Source organism: Schistocerca gregaria, chromosome 8 (genome assembly GCF_023897955.1).
Source record: "Schistocerca gregaria isolate iqSchGreg1 chromosome 8, iqSchGreg1.2, whole genome shotgun sequence".
Classification (NCBI taxonomy): Eukaryota; Metazoa; Arthropoda; class Insecta; order Orthoptera; family Acrididae; genus Schistocerca; species Schistocerca gregaria.
Window position 1 is genome coordinate 64,135,879 of NC_064927.1, and position 19,426 is coordinate 64,155,304.

The window sequence follows — 19,426 nt, forward strand, 5'->3', positions numbered from 1 at the left end:
TTAGGACAACACAACACAGTCCCTCAAGGCAGAAAATCTTCGACCCAGTCAGGAACTAAACTTGGGCCCTTAGGCTTGACATTCTGTCGCACTGACCACTCAGCTACGGGGGCCGGACATGGTTACATTTAAAGTACCAAAACGTAAACGACTTTAGAAACATTTTTATTGTAGTCTTCAATTTTAAATCTTTTGTCTCCTCACTGGTATAAAATATCTCAAATCTGATTCTTTTCATGATACCGATGAGCCAGAAGAATGTAATCTCAAAATTTTATTTCCTTCTGGAAGACGGTTTTGAGGCTAGGTACCTTAGATAAGCAAAACTGCAAGTTGCCTAAAGCAGCATTTAAAGACGTACGTACAAAATTCACGTAATATTAAAAGAGACAGTCTTAAACATGCCTCATCCATAGTGCTTTGCAGTTTCTTTTTTCTTCGTCGCTCCTGCTTTTTCTGCTTACTGTGCGTCATTATATTGTTTCTGAGTATCTCCATGCACCTATCTTCAGAAATTTTTATACACACAACCTCAAGATTTTGTAGAGTTGCATCCAAACCCTGCTTCCAAATCCATTATGTTCAGGATTAATTTCGAAGATATATAATCATCGGTTGAAACAGAAATTGCGTCCAACATGTGAATATAACTATACAGAATCTTTGGAAAATAACTTTATTTGAGAATACCTTCCCCATATAATTATATTTAGTGATTCATTTACCTTCTGAACTGAACATAATTCGTACTGTGAATCCAGAGAAATTTGTGGAGAAGCAAATATACGAAATTCATCCTCGCAACTGAACGCCATTCGCTCAATGTATCCAGAGAAAGATGAGAATCTCTTCGAACCGAGCTACTCGAAAGCTAAAATTTAAAACGCCAAAATTCGAAAACTATGACAGATATCTCTTTGAAAGAAGTTTTCAGGCAACCATAATTTCTGTTTTATACATAAATGCAAAAACGTTAAAATTGTCTTTTTTTAAAGACTATACGTGCTTGAGCATTGTCCTGCAAAATAATGGTCAGGTCCTGAAGAAAGTGTCATCACTTCTGTCGCTATGCTGCTCAAGCACGTACAGTACAAGCTGTTACTGACTTGAAACTTCCTGGCAGATTAAAACTGTGTGCCCGACCGAGACTCGAACTCGGGACCTTTGCCTTTCGCGGGCAAGTGCTCTACCATCCTTTTTTTTTAAGAACAAATTATGAAGAATAAATAAGGAAAAGTTTTTTTTTCAAAAGAAACCAAAGACTCCAATTATATCGGTTTCTCCTTCTAGTAAACAAAAATGAATCTCCTTCGTCTTGTTGGCGAAGAAGCAATCTTTCGGAACAATTTTTTTTATTTTTTTAAATTGTATTAAATTTTTTTTATTTTTTTTATTTTTTTCAAAGCCAAACTGAAATTTCTTTTTCCTTCAAGAACAAATTACGAGGAATAAATAAGGAAAAGTTCTTTTATTTTTTTTACGTAAAGTCGTCGTGCGAATTGTAGTTAAAGACCAGTTCTTTCAGGAGCTCCTGAAGTGTATCCGCCTACCGCATGCCAGCTCGTCCAAACGTGTCTACTCATGGGCTAGGCGTGGGTTCGGGGTAGCAAATCTATTCAGTTCGGCTCGGTTTATGCAGTTTTCAGCTTCTCAGGGTTTGGACGTTCCAGCTACTAGGTGGGTCATCGAAAGTGCTCCGTAAGAAATTGGAAAAATATTGTTTATAGCGTGGGTTGCGTATCAGGACGCAGTGTCGTTCGTTAAGATAAGTCCAATATCCTAGCGTAGACTTGTCGCCAGAAGTAAAAAGATGGCGGATCGTGTGGCCACAGATCCAATTCGCAGAGTGAGTTTTGGCGGAGGGGTAGAAAGTCTTATCGGGTTACAAAAGCATGTGGACGTCTATCTGAGTCGGTGTCTGGCGAGTAAGAAACGCTAAAATTCGCCGCGCAAGTGTCCAGTCGTCGAACGCTGTGGCACAGTGGAACCGGTGGAAATCCATGCCATCCACTCCACAGTGGGTGCAGAGGGATGAATCGGCGAGATGGATGCGGTGCAGACGATCTCGGTTAACTTGTTTGCCATTCACGGTGATGTACCACGCTGATTGAACGTCTGATTCGAGAAAACGCGCATGGATCGCCTTCCATATGTGTCGCCACACGTACTGTGGATACTTAAGTTCGATGGGGTTGGACGGACGGCACTGTTGTAACAATTCGGAGACTGTTTTCGTGAGGTACAAACGTGTAAGTGGTAAGGACCGGTAGATATAACTGAACTCCAGGAAAAATCGTTGGATGTAATAAAAGGGGGTTGGAATGGTCGATACCAGTACAGGGGCGGACCAGGAGGCCGGTGCAAAGTTGTGAAGCAGGAGGCTAGTAAGGCTCTGCGGGCAACGGTGCCAAAGTTTTAGTTGGGAGCTGACGTAAAGTGCCTTGACACGAGTCGGCCCGTGGATGAGTCCCACCCCGCCACGATCTCGTGGCAGTGCAAGGGATTCATACCGCACCTTGAATAACATCCCCGAGCTGACGAAGGAGCCGAGAGCCATCAACAGTCGTCTCGCCAGGAGATTTGGGTCTGGTAGTACTTGAGCCACGTATTGCGTGCGTTGGATAACGTCGAGAGCTCGTAGCCGGTGATCTGCGAGATTTGCCCTGATTGTCTGTAGCAAGCGTCTACCATTGACAGTCGCTGAGCGGCGCAGGTCTGCTGTGAATTCAAGTCCAAGACACCGTATGGTGGCGGCGACACTAAGGGGGGCAACGCATCTCTCCGGCAAGCCCTCACCAACGAGTAGGACCTTTGATTTTGACACGTTGAGGCAGCTCCCCGACGCTTCGCCGTAAGTCGCCACCCATGTCAGTGCTGCTCGTACTTCATCTTCACTGCGCAGATATAGTACTATGTCGTCTGCGTAGGCTGTACAACAAAAACGGTGGCCGTGCACAGCCATACCTCCCAAACGTTGGCGCATGCCCTGGAGCAGGGGTTCCAAGGCGAAAGCATACAAAATCGTGGAAAGAGGGCAGCCTTGTCGTACAGATCGTGCGATGACCACGGACGGCGTAAGGCGACCATTGTACATGATTTTAGAGGTTGCACTACTCAACAGGCGCATAACCACTGTGACAATACCGCCAGGAAAACCCATATACTCAATAACTGTCCGTAAATAGAAATGGTCAACACGGTCGAAAGCCTGGCTAAAGTCCAGTGAAGCCAAGGCGCCAGGGAGAAGCTGATAATGCGCTAATGCTATCATGTCTCTGTAACGGCAAAGGGCCGTACGGATGTTGTTGTCGCCTCCTAGGGAAGTCTGGTCGCAGGATGTGACTAACGTGCGACCTTCTTGAGTCGCAATGTCAGTAGCCGTGGGAATATTTTCATGTCGCAGTTGAGCAAAGTAATTGGTCGACAGTCCTGGACCCTCGATAACCCTCGCGGTTTATGTACGGGGATAATAATGCCTTCTAGAAAGGCGCTCGGGGCCACTGTCATCGGTGACATCAGCTCTTGTGCGATTGCCGTCCACGTGGAAGCCAACAAATAGTGAAAACTTTTATAAAATTCGATGGGTATACCGTCAGGTCCAGGAGATCTGTTATCGGGACCCGCCTTGATAGCATCTACCACTTCATCTGTGGTTACGTCGTCTTGGAGGTCATGTACTGCATCCTCCGGAAGAGCGTTCGTAGAAAGCTGAGCGACTTCTGTGATCAGTGCTGCAGAATGCGGTACGGCTGCGTATAGCCCGGCAAAATGAGCATGGAGAGCACGACCGATGTTTTGTTGGGTGTCGTGCCGGCGCCCTTCCACATCAGTGAGGACTTGGATCAGAGATCGTCATTCCTGAAGGAGGTGGTACATCGACGGACGTTCTTGAGGGATACGATTTGAAGCTCGAGAACGGACTACAGTGCCTTCCAAGTTACGCCGCATGATCAAGGAGATCTGCGCCTTCGTGCGATGGACCATCGACTGCCGGGCTGGCGAGAAAGGCATCCTCGTACAGTCACGTAGAATGGTGTAGTAGAAGTGCAGGGTATTAGTTTGCCACGCCTTTAATTCCTTCCCATAACTCATCAGAGTCTTCCTGAGGGTCGGCTTTGCACAGGAGAGCCACCATGATAAGGTGGAGTCATAGGCTTCTCGACGATGATGGCAGCGTGCCCACGCTTCTTCGACCATACGGCGACAGTCTGAGGAGGTCAGGTGAGCGACGTTGAGTTTCCACAGACCACGACTATGCCACACTTGCTGTCGGGGGAGGGTGACGTCACAGAGGTACGCCTCATGGTCTGAAAAGGCCAAGGGCCAGACTTCCGCATGACGTGTGCCATCAGCAAGGGAGCGGGTAACGTAGATGCGATCTATGCGGCTTGACGAGTGAGAGGTGTAGAATGTATAGCCCGGTTGAATTCCGTGGAGCTTCTTCCATGTGTCAACAAGTCGTAGACGGTCGATGACCACTGAGAGAGATGCACAAGGGGAATGTCGCGGGAGTTGGTTCGCGGGCTCTTGTGTCGAGTTAAAATCCCCACCGAGTACCAAATCGTCCTGCGGACCGGTGAAGAGGGGTGTGACGCTTGCGGCAAAAAAAGTTTGTCGGTCATGACGATGGCCAGTGCCGGACGGAGCGTAGATATTAATAATACGCACGCCGAACAGTGTGAGGGCCATACCTCACGCAGTGGGGAGGTAGGTGACGTCCTCTGCAGGGAGTCCGTCGCGTAGCAGGATAGCGACGCCACTACCGGTGTCGGATGCGGGGGGAACATGGGCGTTGTATCCGGTGGGAACTAGGAAGTCAGCCACAAACACCTCTTGTAAGAGTGCTATATCCACATCCGCAGAGTAAATAGTGTCTCTGAACATGGCCAGTTTATGGGGGGCACGAATGGTGGCAAGATTCATCGTGGCGATACGATATTGCTGTGTACTGCCATCCTCAGTATTTGCAGAACGTGCGGTAGGAGTAGCCGGCAGGTGGAGACCCACCGGTGGTCCCGCAGTGGTGATAATTACTGGGGGGGGGGGGGGGGGGAGTCGCCGAGGTGGACTCCTGTGCAGACACGCTGGCAGTCTGTTCCACTTCTTCTTCAACGTCATCGGCCCAGGAAGCTGACGACGTGGACATGTGACGGTCACGTACTTCCGGAAAGGGTGTTGTGGATTCCGCAACATGAGTGGCAGAGAGACCTCCGTCATCATTCGTTGACAACGGCGAGGACACGTCCCTGGCTGGGAGAGTAGGCGTCACAGGAGGGGCGCCTGTTGCTGCCACATCGCGTGACTGGCCGCAATGTCGGAGATCACCGTCAGACATCGGGTCGACATCTCGCGGGGCCGTCTGAGTAAGGGCGTCATCGGAAGGCGTTCGTCGTCGTTTCCTGTGTTTGCGAGGCGACCGCTGTTTTCTGATGTGGCCTTCTGAATCAGAATGTGGTCGCCCGTCGTCTGACGCCGAACCCGTCTGGACAAAGGCAGACGTCGGCACGACACCGAGGTCCACGTCCATGGTTCCAACAGGAGCATCGGTTTCGGTCTGCAACCCGGACGGTCCTGAAGCGAGCACTGGAGGCGACGCCGTGCTGGTGTCGTCGGCGCGTTGTGCTGCGGCGGGTGGCGTTGACGATGCTGCTGGTGCAGTCGAGATTGGTACGACGGGGTCCTGTGCAACCTTGGCGTAGGTGATGGGTAACGACGTGACCGTCGAAGCCCACGTAACGGCGTCTGTATTAAACGGCGGTGTAAGCATTCGGAACGTACATGTCCCTCCTGACCACATAATGCGCACGTTCGTGGCTGTCCATCGTACATGACGATGGCCCTCACACCGCCAATCAGCAGGTACAATGGGACATGTTTCGTCAGCTCAAATTTTATTTGCCGGACGCCATTTAATACAGAGTAAGTCGTAAATGTTTGCCACTTCTCCGCGACGTGACCCGAGACGGTGTCATATGGTTGGAAAGCGGCAATGACCACGTCCTAAGGCACCTCGAACGGGAGCTCAAACACCCGCAATGTCCGGAGGCCGAATCCAGCATGGGCGACTGTCACAGCACCAATATGTCCATTAGAGTGTTTAAATTTCAGTCCAGTGGCATGACGGTGAATTATGCCATAGCAAATTTCCTCCGTCGACATCTTGATGTAGACAACACTTCCAGTGATGGAGAAAAGTATGCCGATTACGTCCTGTGGGTTCAAACGTAGATCCTCGCGTATGAACTGTTCGACTTCGAAAGCTCCGGGCCGTGGATGGTCGGCCTGAAACGTTACTTTGATCGTTGCACGGCGATACGAGTGCGCCATGGTGTACGTTAGTACTGGACTCGATTGACACAAACACTGCGGAAGTAAACACCGCCGAGAATGGAGCGGACGGCGCGCGGAGCAGCTCCTCACGCTAGCACGGCCTGCTCTAGAGACCACTTGCTCGCGAAAGGCAAAGGTCCCGAGTTCGAGTCTCGGTCGGGCACACAGTTTTAATCTGCCAGGAAGTTTCATATCAGCGCACACTCCGCTGCAGAGTAAGAATGTCATTCTGGAAACATCCCCCAGGCTGTGTCTAAGCCATGTGTCCGCAGTATCCTTTCTTTCAGGAGTGCTAGTTCTGCAAGGTTCGCAGAAGAGCTTCTGTAAAGTTTGGAAGGTAGGAGACGAGATTCTGGCAGAAGTAAAGCTGTGAGTACTGGGCGTGAGTCGTGCTTCGGTAGCTCAGATGGTAGAGCACTTGCCCGCGAAAGGCAAAGGTCCCGAGTTCGATTCTCGATCGGGCACATAGTTTTAATCTGCCAGGAAGTTTCATATCAGCGCACACTCCGCTGCAGAGTGAGAATCTCATTCTGTTACTGACTTGTTTGACTGATGGGGCTGCTAAGTGCTATACCATCTACTGAACTGCCCTGACTTCAGCCCTCGTGAGAAAACTCGATTTCTAAACTGAAGGAAACACTTTACGGCATTCGCTTCAGAACTGCTACAAATTCGTCGGGCAATAGACCGCTCCGCTCGAACTGTCAACGCAACTGACACTCCTAAGAGTATCCTACGACTTCCACATCGCTGGAAACGGGGTATACTTAATGCTGGTAACTACTTTGCAGGTAAGTAAAACTTTGAAACACATATCTATTTTGTATGAGTTGTAAATAAATAGTTGCCACTATTAAAGTTCCAACCCTCGTATATTTTTAATTTTAATCACCATAATAGATACATATTGACTTTTATTCACCTTCATGGAAATTAACTTTTTCAATAAGAAGGAATACAGAGATTTTGCTTTTTCACTCTGTTAGCACGTAATACCTAATAGGAATATAGCTACCTAGTTGAGTATACCTGGTTCCTGGGTCACTCTGCACGTAATTGATCTTCGAAAGTGCAGGCGTTAGTGCGTGTTGCCTGCACCCGAGGGCAGGGGCAATGACCTTGAATGCATGACAGCGCAAGCCACGCCCCCTTATCCAGCATGTTACAAGCCACACACTCTTCCCTCCTCCTCCGTTCCTCTCCTTTCGCCCGTTCCCCGCCCTCCCCCTCCAGCCTACCACAGTGCAATATTAAAATGAAACAACTTATTAAAATACAAAATGGTGAAACTAGCCCAGTTGTGGAAAAATTTAAAAATACAAGTCACATCCCCTTTCCCTCTCCCCCTCTCGCTCTCCAGCTAATCTGAATACAGTGTTAACATAAACCAGCCAGTAATAAGCTGAACTGTCCCAGTTGTGCGCTTTGTGCTTCAGCATTGCAAGAAACTGCAATGCTTACATCAATTTGGTGACTAAAACACGATTCAAAACTCTAAAGTGAGTACCCCGATGCTGGTTTCATGCCTAAATGCATAAGTCCTGCTAAATAAACGGGTAAACTCCCTAAGGAATTTGAGAACAATTATCAAACATACTCCCCATAAATAGTTAAAAACCAACATTTGCTTATACAATGTAATTAACAGGTTAGTAACAATGTAGCTGTCGAATATGAGTTTTACTTTAAATATTATTCCGGAAAACTTCAGAACGCAAAAAAAAAATAAACTACTGCTTGAAGTACCTGTTGCTTGTTTGCATCAACGGATGTTGGCATTCATACTTCGATCAGGGTACCATGCTTAATTTGAGACACAACAGAGACTCAGGCCAATTATTTTCACCATCTGTGATGCTTGTCAAGTGTCACAACGTTCTTTACAAGACTAAAAATGCTCTAAAATATCTTAGAAAATAGGTCAGAAATTTCGAAAAGTGCATTGTTTACATTAAGTATCTCAAAGCTATTTTCCACATGCACACACATCTATGCAATTGGTCTCCAAAAAATATGATTGTCAACTCTGATGTAAGTTCCCCAATTTTATTTATATGCCTAAATTGCTACAAATGACATGCTAAACTAAGAGTTGACTTAAAATGATAGGTCTAAAAGATCAGTGTTGTAAAACTAACCTGACCACACTTATAACTGCAAAAAATACATGTAAACTATAGTACTGTGCTAGTCACACAAGCACTTGAACAAATCGGCAGTCTGAATTAATGGAAGACTGTAATTAATTAGGCATACTCTTGGTGTGAGTCGCAATACTCCCTCAAATTAAGAATTTCCATCTCTAAATTATTCTCAAGCACATTTTAGGAGGGTCAAAGGTGTATATCATGCTAGACACTATAAACATATAACCAATGATATTTATTTTCAATTACTACCTTTATTACAAATGATCCAAGCCTACTAGAAGTTATGTGCAGTAACAACTGTCGACGAAGGTTGCAATATTTCAGACAGCGAAATGTGGTGCTAAGGCTCTCTAAAATGTTTATAGACTGTATGTCCTATAATCAGTCCAATAAAAGTACACAGTGTGATAACACACACTCATTCACACACAACATAGCCAAAAACATTTATTTTTTAAATGAAGGAAGGAGGTGTTTTCTTCCGATGTATCACTTAAACTGGAGAATAACTGCTTTGGATATGTTACCTGTCTATCGATGAGTCTGACCATGTTGTGTGTGCACACTACACGATCAAACACATTGATAGATATGCACCATATCCAAGCGCAATGATAGACTCGGTATTTAGAAAGTAAATTCTTTGATAAACTTATTTATCGTGTACACACACACGTACACACACACACATTTGTAGGTTGGTTATCGATAAGCAAGTGTAATCACAGATATCTACAAAATTCAGAGTAAATATTTCCACATCTAAATTGTGTGTATTACTATTAGAATACACGAAGGTTGCCTGCTCATCTCAATATGCAAGTATGATTACATATATCTACGAAAATTCGAGCAAATTAAATAGCATTTTTTGTCGAAATATGTTAGATTTCGCACTTTGCAAGCACAGTGAGCATTCAAATTAAATATTTCCACGTCTAAATTATATCTATTACCTATTAAAATGCATGCAGATTGAATATTGGCACTACTGTAGGACACTTTTCGATTAAACAACGCTTGTAAACGCTGAAAGCTCGGTTTGTGTACCACACTTTTCAAGCTCTTGTAACCTTAAAATTAATATATCCATATCTTAATAATTACTGTCTCCACGTTACACGTGCAGCTCGCCTGTTGATATAACTTAAATGAAGGATAGGTTAGTAGCTGATAGTATCTCGATCTTCCTACCACACATTAAAGTCATCTAAATATCTTAAAATTGGTTGCAAAAGCACGCACGTCACCATTGCTGCAAATCTAACTTAAACTGCACCGAAAGTTATCTATGTTACTCGCACGTCGAAAACTCGTCGAAAGTTTGATATTCCTACCATGCTTTGCAAGCACAAGGGAAGTTCCAACTGAATGTTTTTGCATCTAAATTATCTGCATAACTCATTAAAATATACAGAACTCCCCTACTGAAACATTAAATTCAGCTAGAGCACTATCACAGATCTAACTTACAGCCTGAAGTACACCGAGAATCAGCAAAGTAAACGGTGACACCAGTGCAAGAAACAGGTCACCGTACAACTTTGAACAAATAACATTATGATCATAATGCCTACTACCGGCACAGCATAAAACGTTGTCGTTTTCTGTTTGTTACTCAGTGGAAAACTGTATAGCCTCTAAAATATACATATATATGATTTTTCTCATGTAAGTAAGTATTAAATAGAGAGGGAAACTTACTGCCGGTATAAATCAGAGAGATGATGATGATGATGAGGCAGATGTGGGAATATAGTACATATTTTTTTTAATGTTGCATGCTCAAATGTCTACTGAAAATTAATGATGAGGTAATACAGTAGATGAGGCAGATGTGGATATATCTGACCACCATTACCTTGTCCACTGTTAGGTGGACAGAATGATGGTCAGTCGACAATGACGGTCAATCGATTGCTGGTGTGTTCGGTATAGAGTTCTGAATGATGCGTCCTTGGCATAAATATTGTGCGATAATATTGTGCCATTCTTGGTACTGCACGTTTGCTCAGTACACTGGCACAATAGTATCGTCTCAATGATACTGAATGCGCGGGAGCTGCTTTGGCGAAAATCGCTTGGTATCGTATCAGTCGTTGCCCGAGAGCCTTTTAACATTTTAAAATTACTTTATATGCAAAATCATAACTTGATCATTCGGCAACGTATTATGTGTTAACATCACGGAGCACGGAGCTACATTGCCTATCTACCACTTGTAACGGCATGTCAGTTGCCTGCGCAAGGTACGGTTTGTCAAAGATCACCCGTCTCCTCCGACATTCGTAACATTATTTTTATTAATTTGCTATTCAGAAAGTTCTTTTTAATAAATAATACTGGAATTATGGAGAGTTAGTACTATTAAGCACTCTAGTATGGTCAGCTTGCGTTTTTAATAAGTTGTTTATTAATCATTAAGATTATCAGTTATGTATACTGCCACCAGTTTCGTACGGGAGTTGATACCGTGTGTCTTAACTCAAGGAAAAAGTCTTCTAATGACTGAAAGTTTCCACGTGAGTTGATCACCCGTCACGGGGAGTGGGTATCCAGCATGCCTGTATTACTAAAGGGATACTGTTACTCGGCTCATAATAGCCGGTCCCAGCGGAAGGTTCTCTGTCTAACGCCTCCAAGGAGCAACAAGAATCTGATTTTTCGTGTTTTATATAATTTTGAATGCTGTCATAATACGCACATTGAGAGGTATTATCCTATGTAATGGATTTAACGCAGTAAGGTAAGTATTACAGTTAGAAACTGTGTATATGTCTTCAGGCAATGTAACTAAGCGCGCAAATTACCAGACTATTCTCGACCAATATTTGATGATGAGAGCACTTTGCAACTTGCAGCAAACTTTACACATAATTTAGAACGTTGAGGAATCTATTTCGTATTTTATGTTTATCATTACTCAATGGGTGTGTAGTTGGGAACGAACAGAAGGAACGTTATGGGGCATTGAGTGTTCGGCTACAAATGTTTACATGCTTAGTACCAAATGTTTTACACATCAACTCATTTGTGAATTAATCAGAGAATGTTTTATACATGGGAGTTTGATTGTGTAAAAAATGAGAGATGGGGGCAAGTTGCTGGGTTTGTAATTGTTTTATGTTTATAGTATGTCAACTTTTATATTTATAGTATATGAACTTCAGTACTCAAAGATTAATATTCCAAAGCACTTCGATGCAGTTCTAAACAAGTCGACTTCGATGTTTTATCTTTAATACCATGCAGTGAGGTCGACCTCTTTCCGGAGAGAATGTGAGTTTGTTCTAAAATATTCTCCTTCTCTGCGGTGGTCCTGGGTTCATGTTCTGTCTCACGCAACTTTTTAACAAAGAGGTATGTTCTGTAATGATCTCTGTGAAGTAATAAAACATAAGATAAAAAATTTAGTTGTGCTCGAGAATGGTAATCCCGAGACCATTGGTTCATGTTTAGCCTCGTTTTTTCTCCCATTCAGTCCGACTAAGAGCATTATTTAAGTATAAAGTTCATCAAATATGTGCTAATGAAGACGTATTTAATTGTTATTGTTACAGAAAATGCTCGCCTTGTTATTTCTAATTATATATGGTTTTCATTGAAAATATAAATAAGTAACTAGCCAGTAATTAAGCAGTGGTTGAGAAGGGAGTAAGACAGGGTTGTAGCCTCTCCCCGATTCTATTCAATCTGTATATTGAGCAAGCAGTAAAGGAAACAAAAGCAAAGTGCTGAGTAGGAATTAAAATCCATGAAGAAGAAATAAAAACTTTCAGGTTCGCCGATGACATTGTAATTATGTTAGAGACAGCAAAGGACTTGGAAGAACAGTTGAACGGAATGGACAGTGTCTTGAAAGGAGGATATAAGATGAACACCAACAAAAGCAAAACGAGGATAATGGAATGTAGTCGAATTAAGTCTGGTGATGTGGAGGGAATTACATTAGGAAATGAGACACTTAAAGCAGTAAAGGAATTTTGCTATTTGGGGAGCAAAATAACTGATGATGGTCGAAGTAGAGAGGATATAAAATGTAGAGTGGCAATGGCAAGGAAAGCATTTCTGAAGAAGAGAAATTTGTTAACGTCGAGTATTGATTTAAGTGTCATGAAGTTGTTCCTGTATGATTCTTTTGTATGATTCTTTGTATGTTTCTTTTAAGTTTAAACAATCTTTGTTAACAATATTTTATAACATGTGGGTAATTGTTGTTGTTGTTTTTGTGTTCTTCAGTCCTGAGACTGGTTTGATGCAGCTCTCCATGCTACTCTGTCCTGTGCAAGCTTCTTCATCTTCTAGTACCTACATCCTTCTGAATCTGCTTAGTATATTCATCTCTTGGTCTCCCTCTACGATTTTTACCCTCCATGCTACCCTCCAATACTAAATTGGTGATCCCTTGAGGCCTCATAATATGTCCTTCCAACCGATCCCTTCTTGTAGTCAACTTGCGCAACAAACTCCTCCCCAATTCTATTCAATTCCTCCTCATTAGTTATGTGATCTACCCATCTAATCATCAGCATTCTTCTGTAGCACCACATACATTTCGAAAGCTTCTATTCTCTTCCTGTCCAAACTATTTATCGTCCATGTTTCACTTCCATGAGTGGCTACGCCCCATACAAATACGTTCAGAAACGACTTCCTGACACTTAAATCAATTCTCGACGTTAACAAATTTCTCTTCTTCAGAAACGCTTTCCTTGCCATTGCCAGTCTACATTTTATTACCTCTCTACTTTGACCATCATCAGTAATTTTGCTCCCCAAATAGCAAAACTCCTTTACTGCTTTAAGCGTCTCATTTCCTAATCTAATTCCCTCCGCATCACCCGACTTAATTCCATTATCCTCGTTTTGCTTTTGTTGATGTTCATCTTATATCCTCCTTTCAAGACACTGTCCATCCCGTTCAACTGCTCCTCCAAGTCATTTGCCGTCTCTGACAGAATTACTATGTCTACGCATACTATAGACATAAAAGAAATACTAAACTGCGAAAGCCGCTCTCGAGACGAGGTGTGGGCGTGTTGCAGCTCGCAGTGGATGGTGGCGGGCTCCGGGGACCCCCCGCTGGCGCACAGCGTGTACGTCCACCCCGACTCGCCGGCCACGGGCCAGCTGTGGATGGCGCAGGGCGTCGTCGCCTTCGACAAGCTCAAGCTCACCAACAACCGCCGGCCGCTCGTCCGAGGGCAGGTCAGTCACTCTCTCAGTAGCTCAGTCACTCTCACAGCCGAGCGTCCAGCTCGTGGTAGCGAACCTGCTGCCCCTGAGAGGCGAGCTGCAAACCTCGCTAGGGCGGCAGCTCTGTTCCAGAAAGAGAGACGGGAGGCGGAGGCAGCTAACAAGACCGGAGCGCTGCCACACTCTTCTCCACGTCGATGCCCTGCGTTCACAAGAAGTCAATCTACACAGACACTTTTGTGTGACACTTATTCACTATCTCTCAAATAACATTGATTCACACTGAAATGACTCCGCACTTTGTCTGGACAAACAGCTACTCACTTTTCTTCGATCATGATTCATTTTCGTAAAAGTCTAATTTTGCAAAGTATCATCTTCGCCGATAACGACTCGTTCAGTCTTCGGTCACAATGCAATACAAAACACTACGAGAAACATTAGGAAAGTCTTCCCGCGAGGAGCAAATCGTAAAGCGTCTGTTTTCTCTCACCTTATTGTCCACTTCCTGCACCAAACTGTCATTAACGACCGAAGGACGCCCACTCCGTTGCTCATCACGCGGCCATCTTTAAATACTCTCACCCATTTTCTTACCATTCCATTACTCATAATGTTTTCTCCGTAAACTGCACAGATCTCACGATGAATATCGATCTCTTTTAGGCCTTTACCACTAAGAAATCTTATAACAGCCCGTACTTCACAGTCGGCGTGACTCACGACTATCGGAGGCATCTTATACGTTCAGTACACAACGTAAACAAGAAAGAATCAGGCTGCAATGGCGTCAGGGCGTAGAACAAGGTACAGGCTTTCATGTAATATATACGAAAAAAATGAGACGATATCATGGTCGTCTTCAGTCCTCTGAAGTCGAATACTTCGCATCAATATGAACCCGGGAGCGCGGCTTGGAAGAGACAAGGTTTATTTTATTCGTAGAATCTGTAGACGATTAGGGACAGGCCTGACGAACCTAGTAAACAGACAAAACGAACTAAGTCTTGAGGGATATCCCTCGAATTGATTCTCTAGGTTAAAATTTCCGTTTCGACGTATATCTAGAAAACACGATCAGAAACAGGCCTAGTAATTACAAGAGAATCCTTCGCTTTATTTACAAGCTTATTTTGCGGAGTTTATATCACAATACTTCTCGAGAATCGAACAGAGAGAAATATTTAGACAAGAAAGCTCTTTTGATATCTGAAAACGGGAAACCAGAAGACAGTGTTAACGACATAATACACAGTTCGCATTGATTAGGGTTCAAATGGCTCTGAGCACTGTAGGACTTAACTTCTGAGGTCATCACTCCCCGAGAACTTACAACTACTTAAACCTAACTAACCTAAGGACATCACACATCCATGGCCGAGGCAGGATTCGAACCTGCGACCCTAGCGGTCGCGCGCTTCCAGACTGTAGCGCCTAGGACCCCCTGGCAACCCCGGCCGGCAGTGATTAGGGAAGAACCACATAGTACATCAATAAACTGCGAAACCTTTAGTAGAAGTAATACACACACAGAAGCTTTTGTTGCCACGGTAGTGTGCACAAAATAATGGTAAGAGCTGCAAGACGCCACTGGGCTAGGGTTAAACATAAACGGTGCCTTTGATCTGGATCGAGCGAAACTGTTCTATGCACAGATCGCACCCCCTCCCCCCTCTCTCCTACAACTCAGGTGTATTTAATTAATTGTGCGCAAAGGAAACGGAAGGGGGACAGGTGTCCCTAACAAGTGAGTCGAGAGTGTGGTTGTTTCTCAGGATAATAGTATTCAGTGCGAACAAGGGGTTCCGATCTGTAAATACTGGTATGTAAACGAGGTAACTGAGACTATCATTTAATACTAATCATTCCACAAGACGAACAGTACCTGAATAACCAATGTAATAATTATCTCACTTTCACAATGAAGATGATTATAAACCATATCCTTCGTATAGTTACACAGTAGCCACTTTAATTTTTTATTATTTTTTTTAAATAAAATAATACTAAATTTATTGATTTTTGTGGTGACAAGGTTCTGAAATGATAAAATGATGCATAGAAAATTTTTTGGCTTGTTGATGATGAAATTATATATTCCGCCAACCAACATCAGATTCCCATCAGACGGACGAGAACGTTGACCGACAGCATTGTTTAGACAGTCGCTGCAGTATCGTATTTATCCGTTGACACGTGGCAAGCGACCTTCAAGTGAAATCTCTAGCCTGTACGGGAAGAGACGTAACGAATGCATAAGTGTAGGTGGTAGGCACATGTTTGGCGACGTATGGAACATTGGGCTAGCCGTGCTCGGATAGCCAAATGGTAAGGTGACCGCTCGGGATAAGCGGGAAATCCGGGTTCGTGTCCCGCTCCCGCACGAATTTACATTGTCGTCATTCCATTCTACAGCGGATGGTTGACCATATTCGCACTGCCGATACTTTTCATGTGTTACAGACGAAGCCTCTAGGCACCTTTAAGGCTGATTTCAAGCTTCTGCCTCGCAGTGGGACACAATTACGGCGTATCGAGAAACTGGTCTTTTAATTGTATTGCTCGGTAGGTTTAAGCGCAGAAGAGGCGAATGGAGAATCATCCACATGTATAAGCGACTTTGGCAAAGGGCAGATTGTTTTGGCCCGCCGCCTGGGGACGAGCATCTCAGGAACGGCAAAGTTGGTCGGATGTTGTCGCGAGCATCTGTGGAGAGTGGTTGAAGGACGGTGAAACCAGGAGTAGGCGGAAGGTGTTGGACGTCCGTGCGTCATCGTAGAACTTGGTGAGTTCTGGGAAATAGGATCGGCAGCAATCTGTGGCATATCTGACAATGCTGCTCCAGGCACACCGTTAGAGCACGTTGTTGAACACGAGGCTCTGCAACAGGCAACACCTTCCTGTTCCTACGCTGATCCAGCGACGTAGTAGATTACGACTGAAGCTGGCGGAGTGTCCATCGAGATAAACTTGTAGTCTAGTTGTTACACCAAATCAGTACTTCAGTCCAGATATACAGGCATCCACGCGAAAGTCTGCTGGAAACGTCCACCACCTCACGGACGCATGACGGGGAGATCAGTATTCTGCTGTGACGGACACTCAGCCGGCCTTGTAGTAATGGAAGGAACCGTGGCAGCTGTGGACTACGTCAACTTCATCGCGGGCGACCTGCTTCATGCCTCTCCCGACTGCGATGGCGTGTTCCAGTCACGTGGTTAGCACAGTAGTTTGAGTAGCATGACAGTGAACTCACTTTGATGTCCTGCCCACGAAATTCAAGTTATCTGAACCAAATGCTTCTGTGACTCTGTCGGAGGCCAGCTCCGCACGCAATTTACTGGAGTTGCGTGACCCGTGCGTCGACGTCTCCTACCACATACCTCTGGAAAGCTACCGAGGTATGCTAAATCCATGCCACGCAGCACCGCTCCCGCAGTGCGTTCCGAACGTCGACAAACACGCTGTTAAGCAGGTGGTTACAATATTTTTTATCTCATCGGTGTATTTTGCACATCCTTTTGCGAGAGCCTTTGGCGAAGTTGCATGTAATGTATGGACTAAGTGACCTGTTTTGAGGCTGTCCTACAATGTCCAGATCAGTCCACTGCCCATTCAAATTCACATTTGAGATACGATCTTTCAAGGGAATTTTCAAATGAAGACGTGCACCACTCTAATGATGGCTCATTAACACAGTAAGATCGCATGCTACATCCACTATACTGACAAGCAACAACACAGCTTGAGTGCACTTGTAGTAGCATAGTAGAGATCTTTGAGTAACTGCAACAATATAAACTATTTTTAAAGAGCGACTTTCATTACTACACTACTGGCTATTAAAATTGCTACACCAAGAAGATATGCAGATGATATACGGGTATTCATTGGACAAATATATTATACTAGAACTGACATGTGATTACATTTTCACTCAGTTTGGGTGCACAGATCCTGAGAAATCAGTACCCAGAACAACCACCTCTGGCCGTAATAACGGCCTTAATACGCCTGGACATTGAGTCAAACAGAGCTTGGATGCCGTGTACAGGTACAGCTGCCCACGCAGCTTCAACACGATACCACAGCTCATCAAGAGTAGTGACTGGCGTATTGTGACGAGCCAGTTGCTCGACCACCATTGACCAGACGTTTTCCATTGGAGAGAGATCTGGAGAATGTGCTGGCCAGGGCAGCAGTCTAACACTTTCTGTATCCAGAAAGGCCCGTACAGGACCTGCAACACGCGGTCGTGCATTATCCTGCTGAAATGTAGGGTTTCGCATGGATCGAATGAAGGGTAGAGCCACGGGTCGTAACTCATCTGAAATGTAACGTACACTGTTCAAAGTGCCGTTGATGCGAACAAGAGGTGACCGAGACGTGTAACCAATGCCACTCCATACCATCACGCCGGGTGATACTCCATTATGGCGATGACGAATACACGTTTCCAATGTGCGTTCACCGCGATGTCACAAAACACGGATGCGACCATCATGATGCTGTAAACAGAACTTAGATTCATTCGAAAAAAGAGGTTTTGCCATTCGTGCACCCAGATTCGTTGTTGAGTACACCATCGCAGGCGCTCCTGTCTGTGGTGCAGCGTTAAGGGTAACCGCAGCCACGGTCTTATAGCTGATAGTCCATGCTGCTGCACACCTCGTCGAACTGTTCGTGCAGATGGTTGTTGTCTTGCAAACGTCCCCCTCTGTTGACTCAGGGATCGAGACGTGGCTGCCCGGTCCGTTACAGCCATGCGGATAAGATGCCTGTCATCTCGACTGCTAGTGATACGAGGCCGTTGGGATCCAGCACGGCGTTCCGTATTACCCTCCTGAACCCACCGATTCCATATTCCGCTAACAGTCATTGGATCTCGACCAACGCGAGCAGCAATGTCGCGATACGATAAACCGCAATCGCGATAGGCTACAATCCGACGTTTATGAAAGTCGGAAACGTGATTGTACGCATTTCTCCTCCTTACTCGAGGCGTCACAATAACGTTTCACAAGGCAACGCCGGACAACTGCTGTCTGTGTATGAGAAATCGGTTGGAAACTTTCCTCATATCAGCACGTTTTAGGTGTCGCCACCGGCGCCAAGCTTGTGGTGAATGCTCTGAAAAGCTAATCATTTGCATATCACAGCATCTTCTTCCTGTCGGTTACATTTCGCGTCTGTAGCACGTCATCTTCGTGGCGTGGCAATTTTAATGGCCAGTAGTGTATATTGGTGACATACAGAAACCTCCGACAGCTGGTTTTTAGGAAAAAAATGCGTGCTGTGCCTGTGACTGTCTTCAGTTTAGAGAACTCCTGATAAGAACTGCCGGCTTTGGTCGGCACGCCTGTGACGAAGCGTAGAATGGGTTGAGATATTACACTGGCGGCAGGTGGAATCCGCTCAAAGCTATCACGGACAAGTTGTAGCGGAAATGTTAACACGAAGATAACTGGCCGCGTGTTGACAGAATCGCCGCTCTCTGACGCCCTCTCCTCGGGCTGGCGGTCACCGAAGCAGCCCATACACCCCACCCACCTCTGACAGCACAGCTGTCACCGCAGTAGTCTTTCGAGGCATCGCTAGAGATGGAATTAAGGCGGCCAGAAACCTCGGTGCTCGCCTGCTGCCAGGAGAAGCTGAAGCACAGGCACGGAGAACGACTGCCCCATTTCTGCAGCGCAGCGCATGCTGTTGCGAGACTTTCTGAAACGTTTAAACGCTGTGCCTGACTGAAC

At 45.1% G+C, this 19,426-nt stretch overlaps 1 protein-coding gene across 1 annotated transcript in view; it reads left to right on the forward strand.

Annotated features, from left to right (window-relative positions):
• The window catches only part of LOC126284439 (T-box transcription factor TBX15-like), a 376,832-nt gene that overhangs the window by 283,019 nt on the left and 74,387 nt on the right, over positions 1 to 19,426 (forward strand). Inside the window, exon 4 of the mRNA XM_049983360.1 lies at positions 13,526 to 13,688. Within this exon, the coding sequence (XP_049839317.1) occupies positions 13,526 to 13,688 (163 nt within the window). The remainder of the gene's footprint in view (positions 1 to 13,525; positions 13,689 to 19,426) is intronic.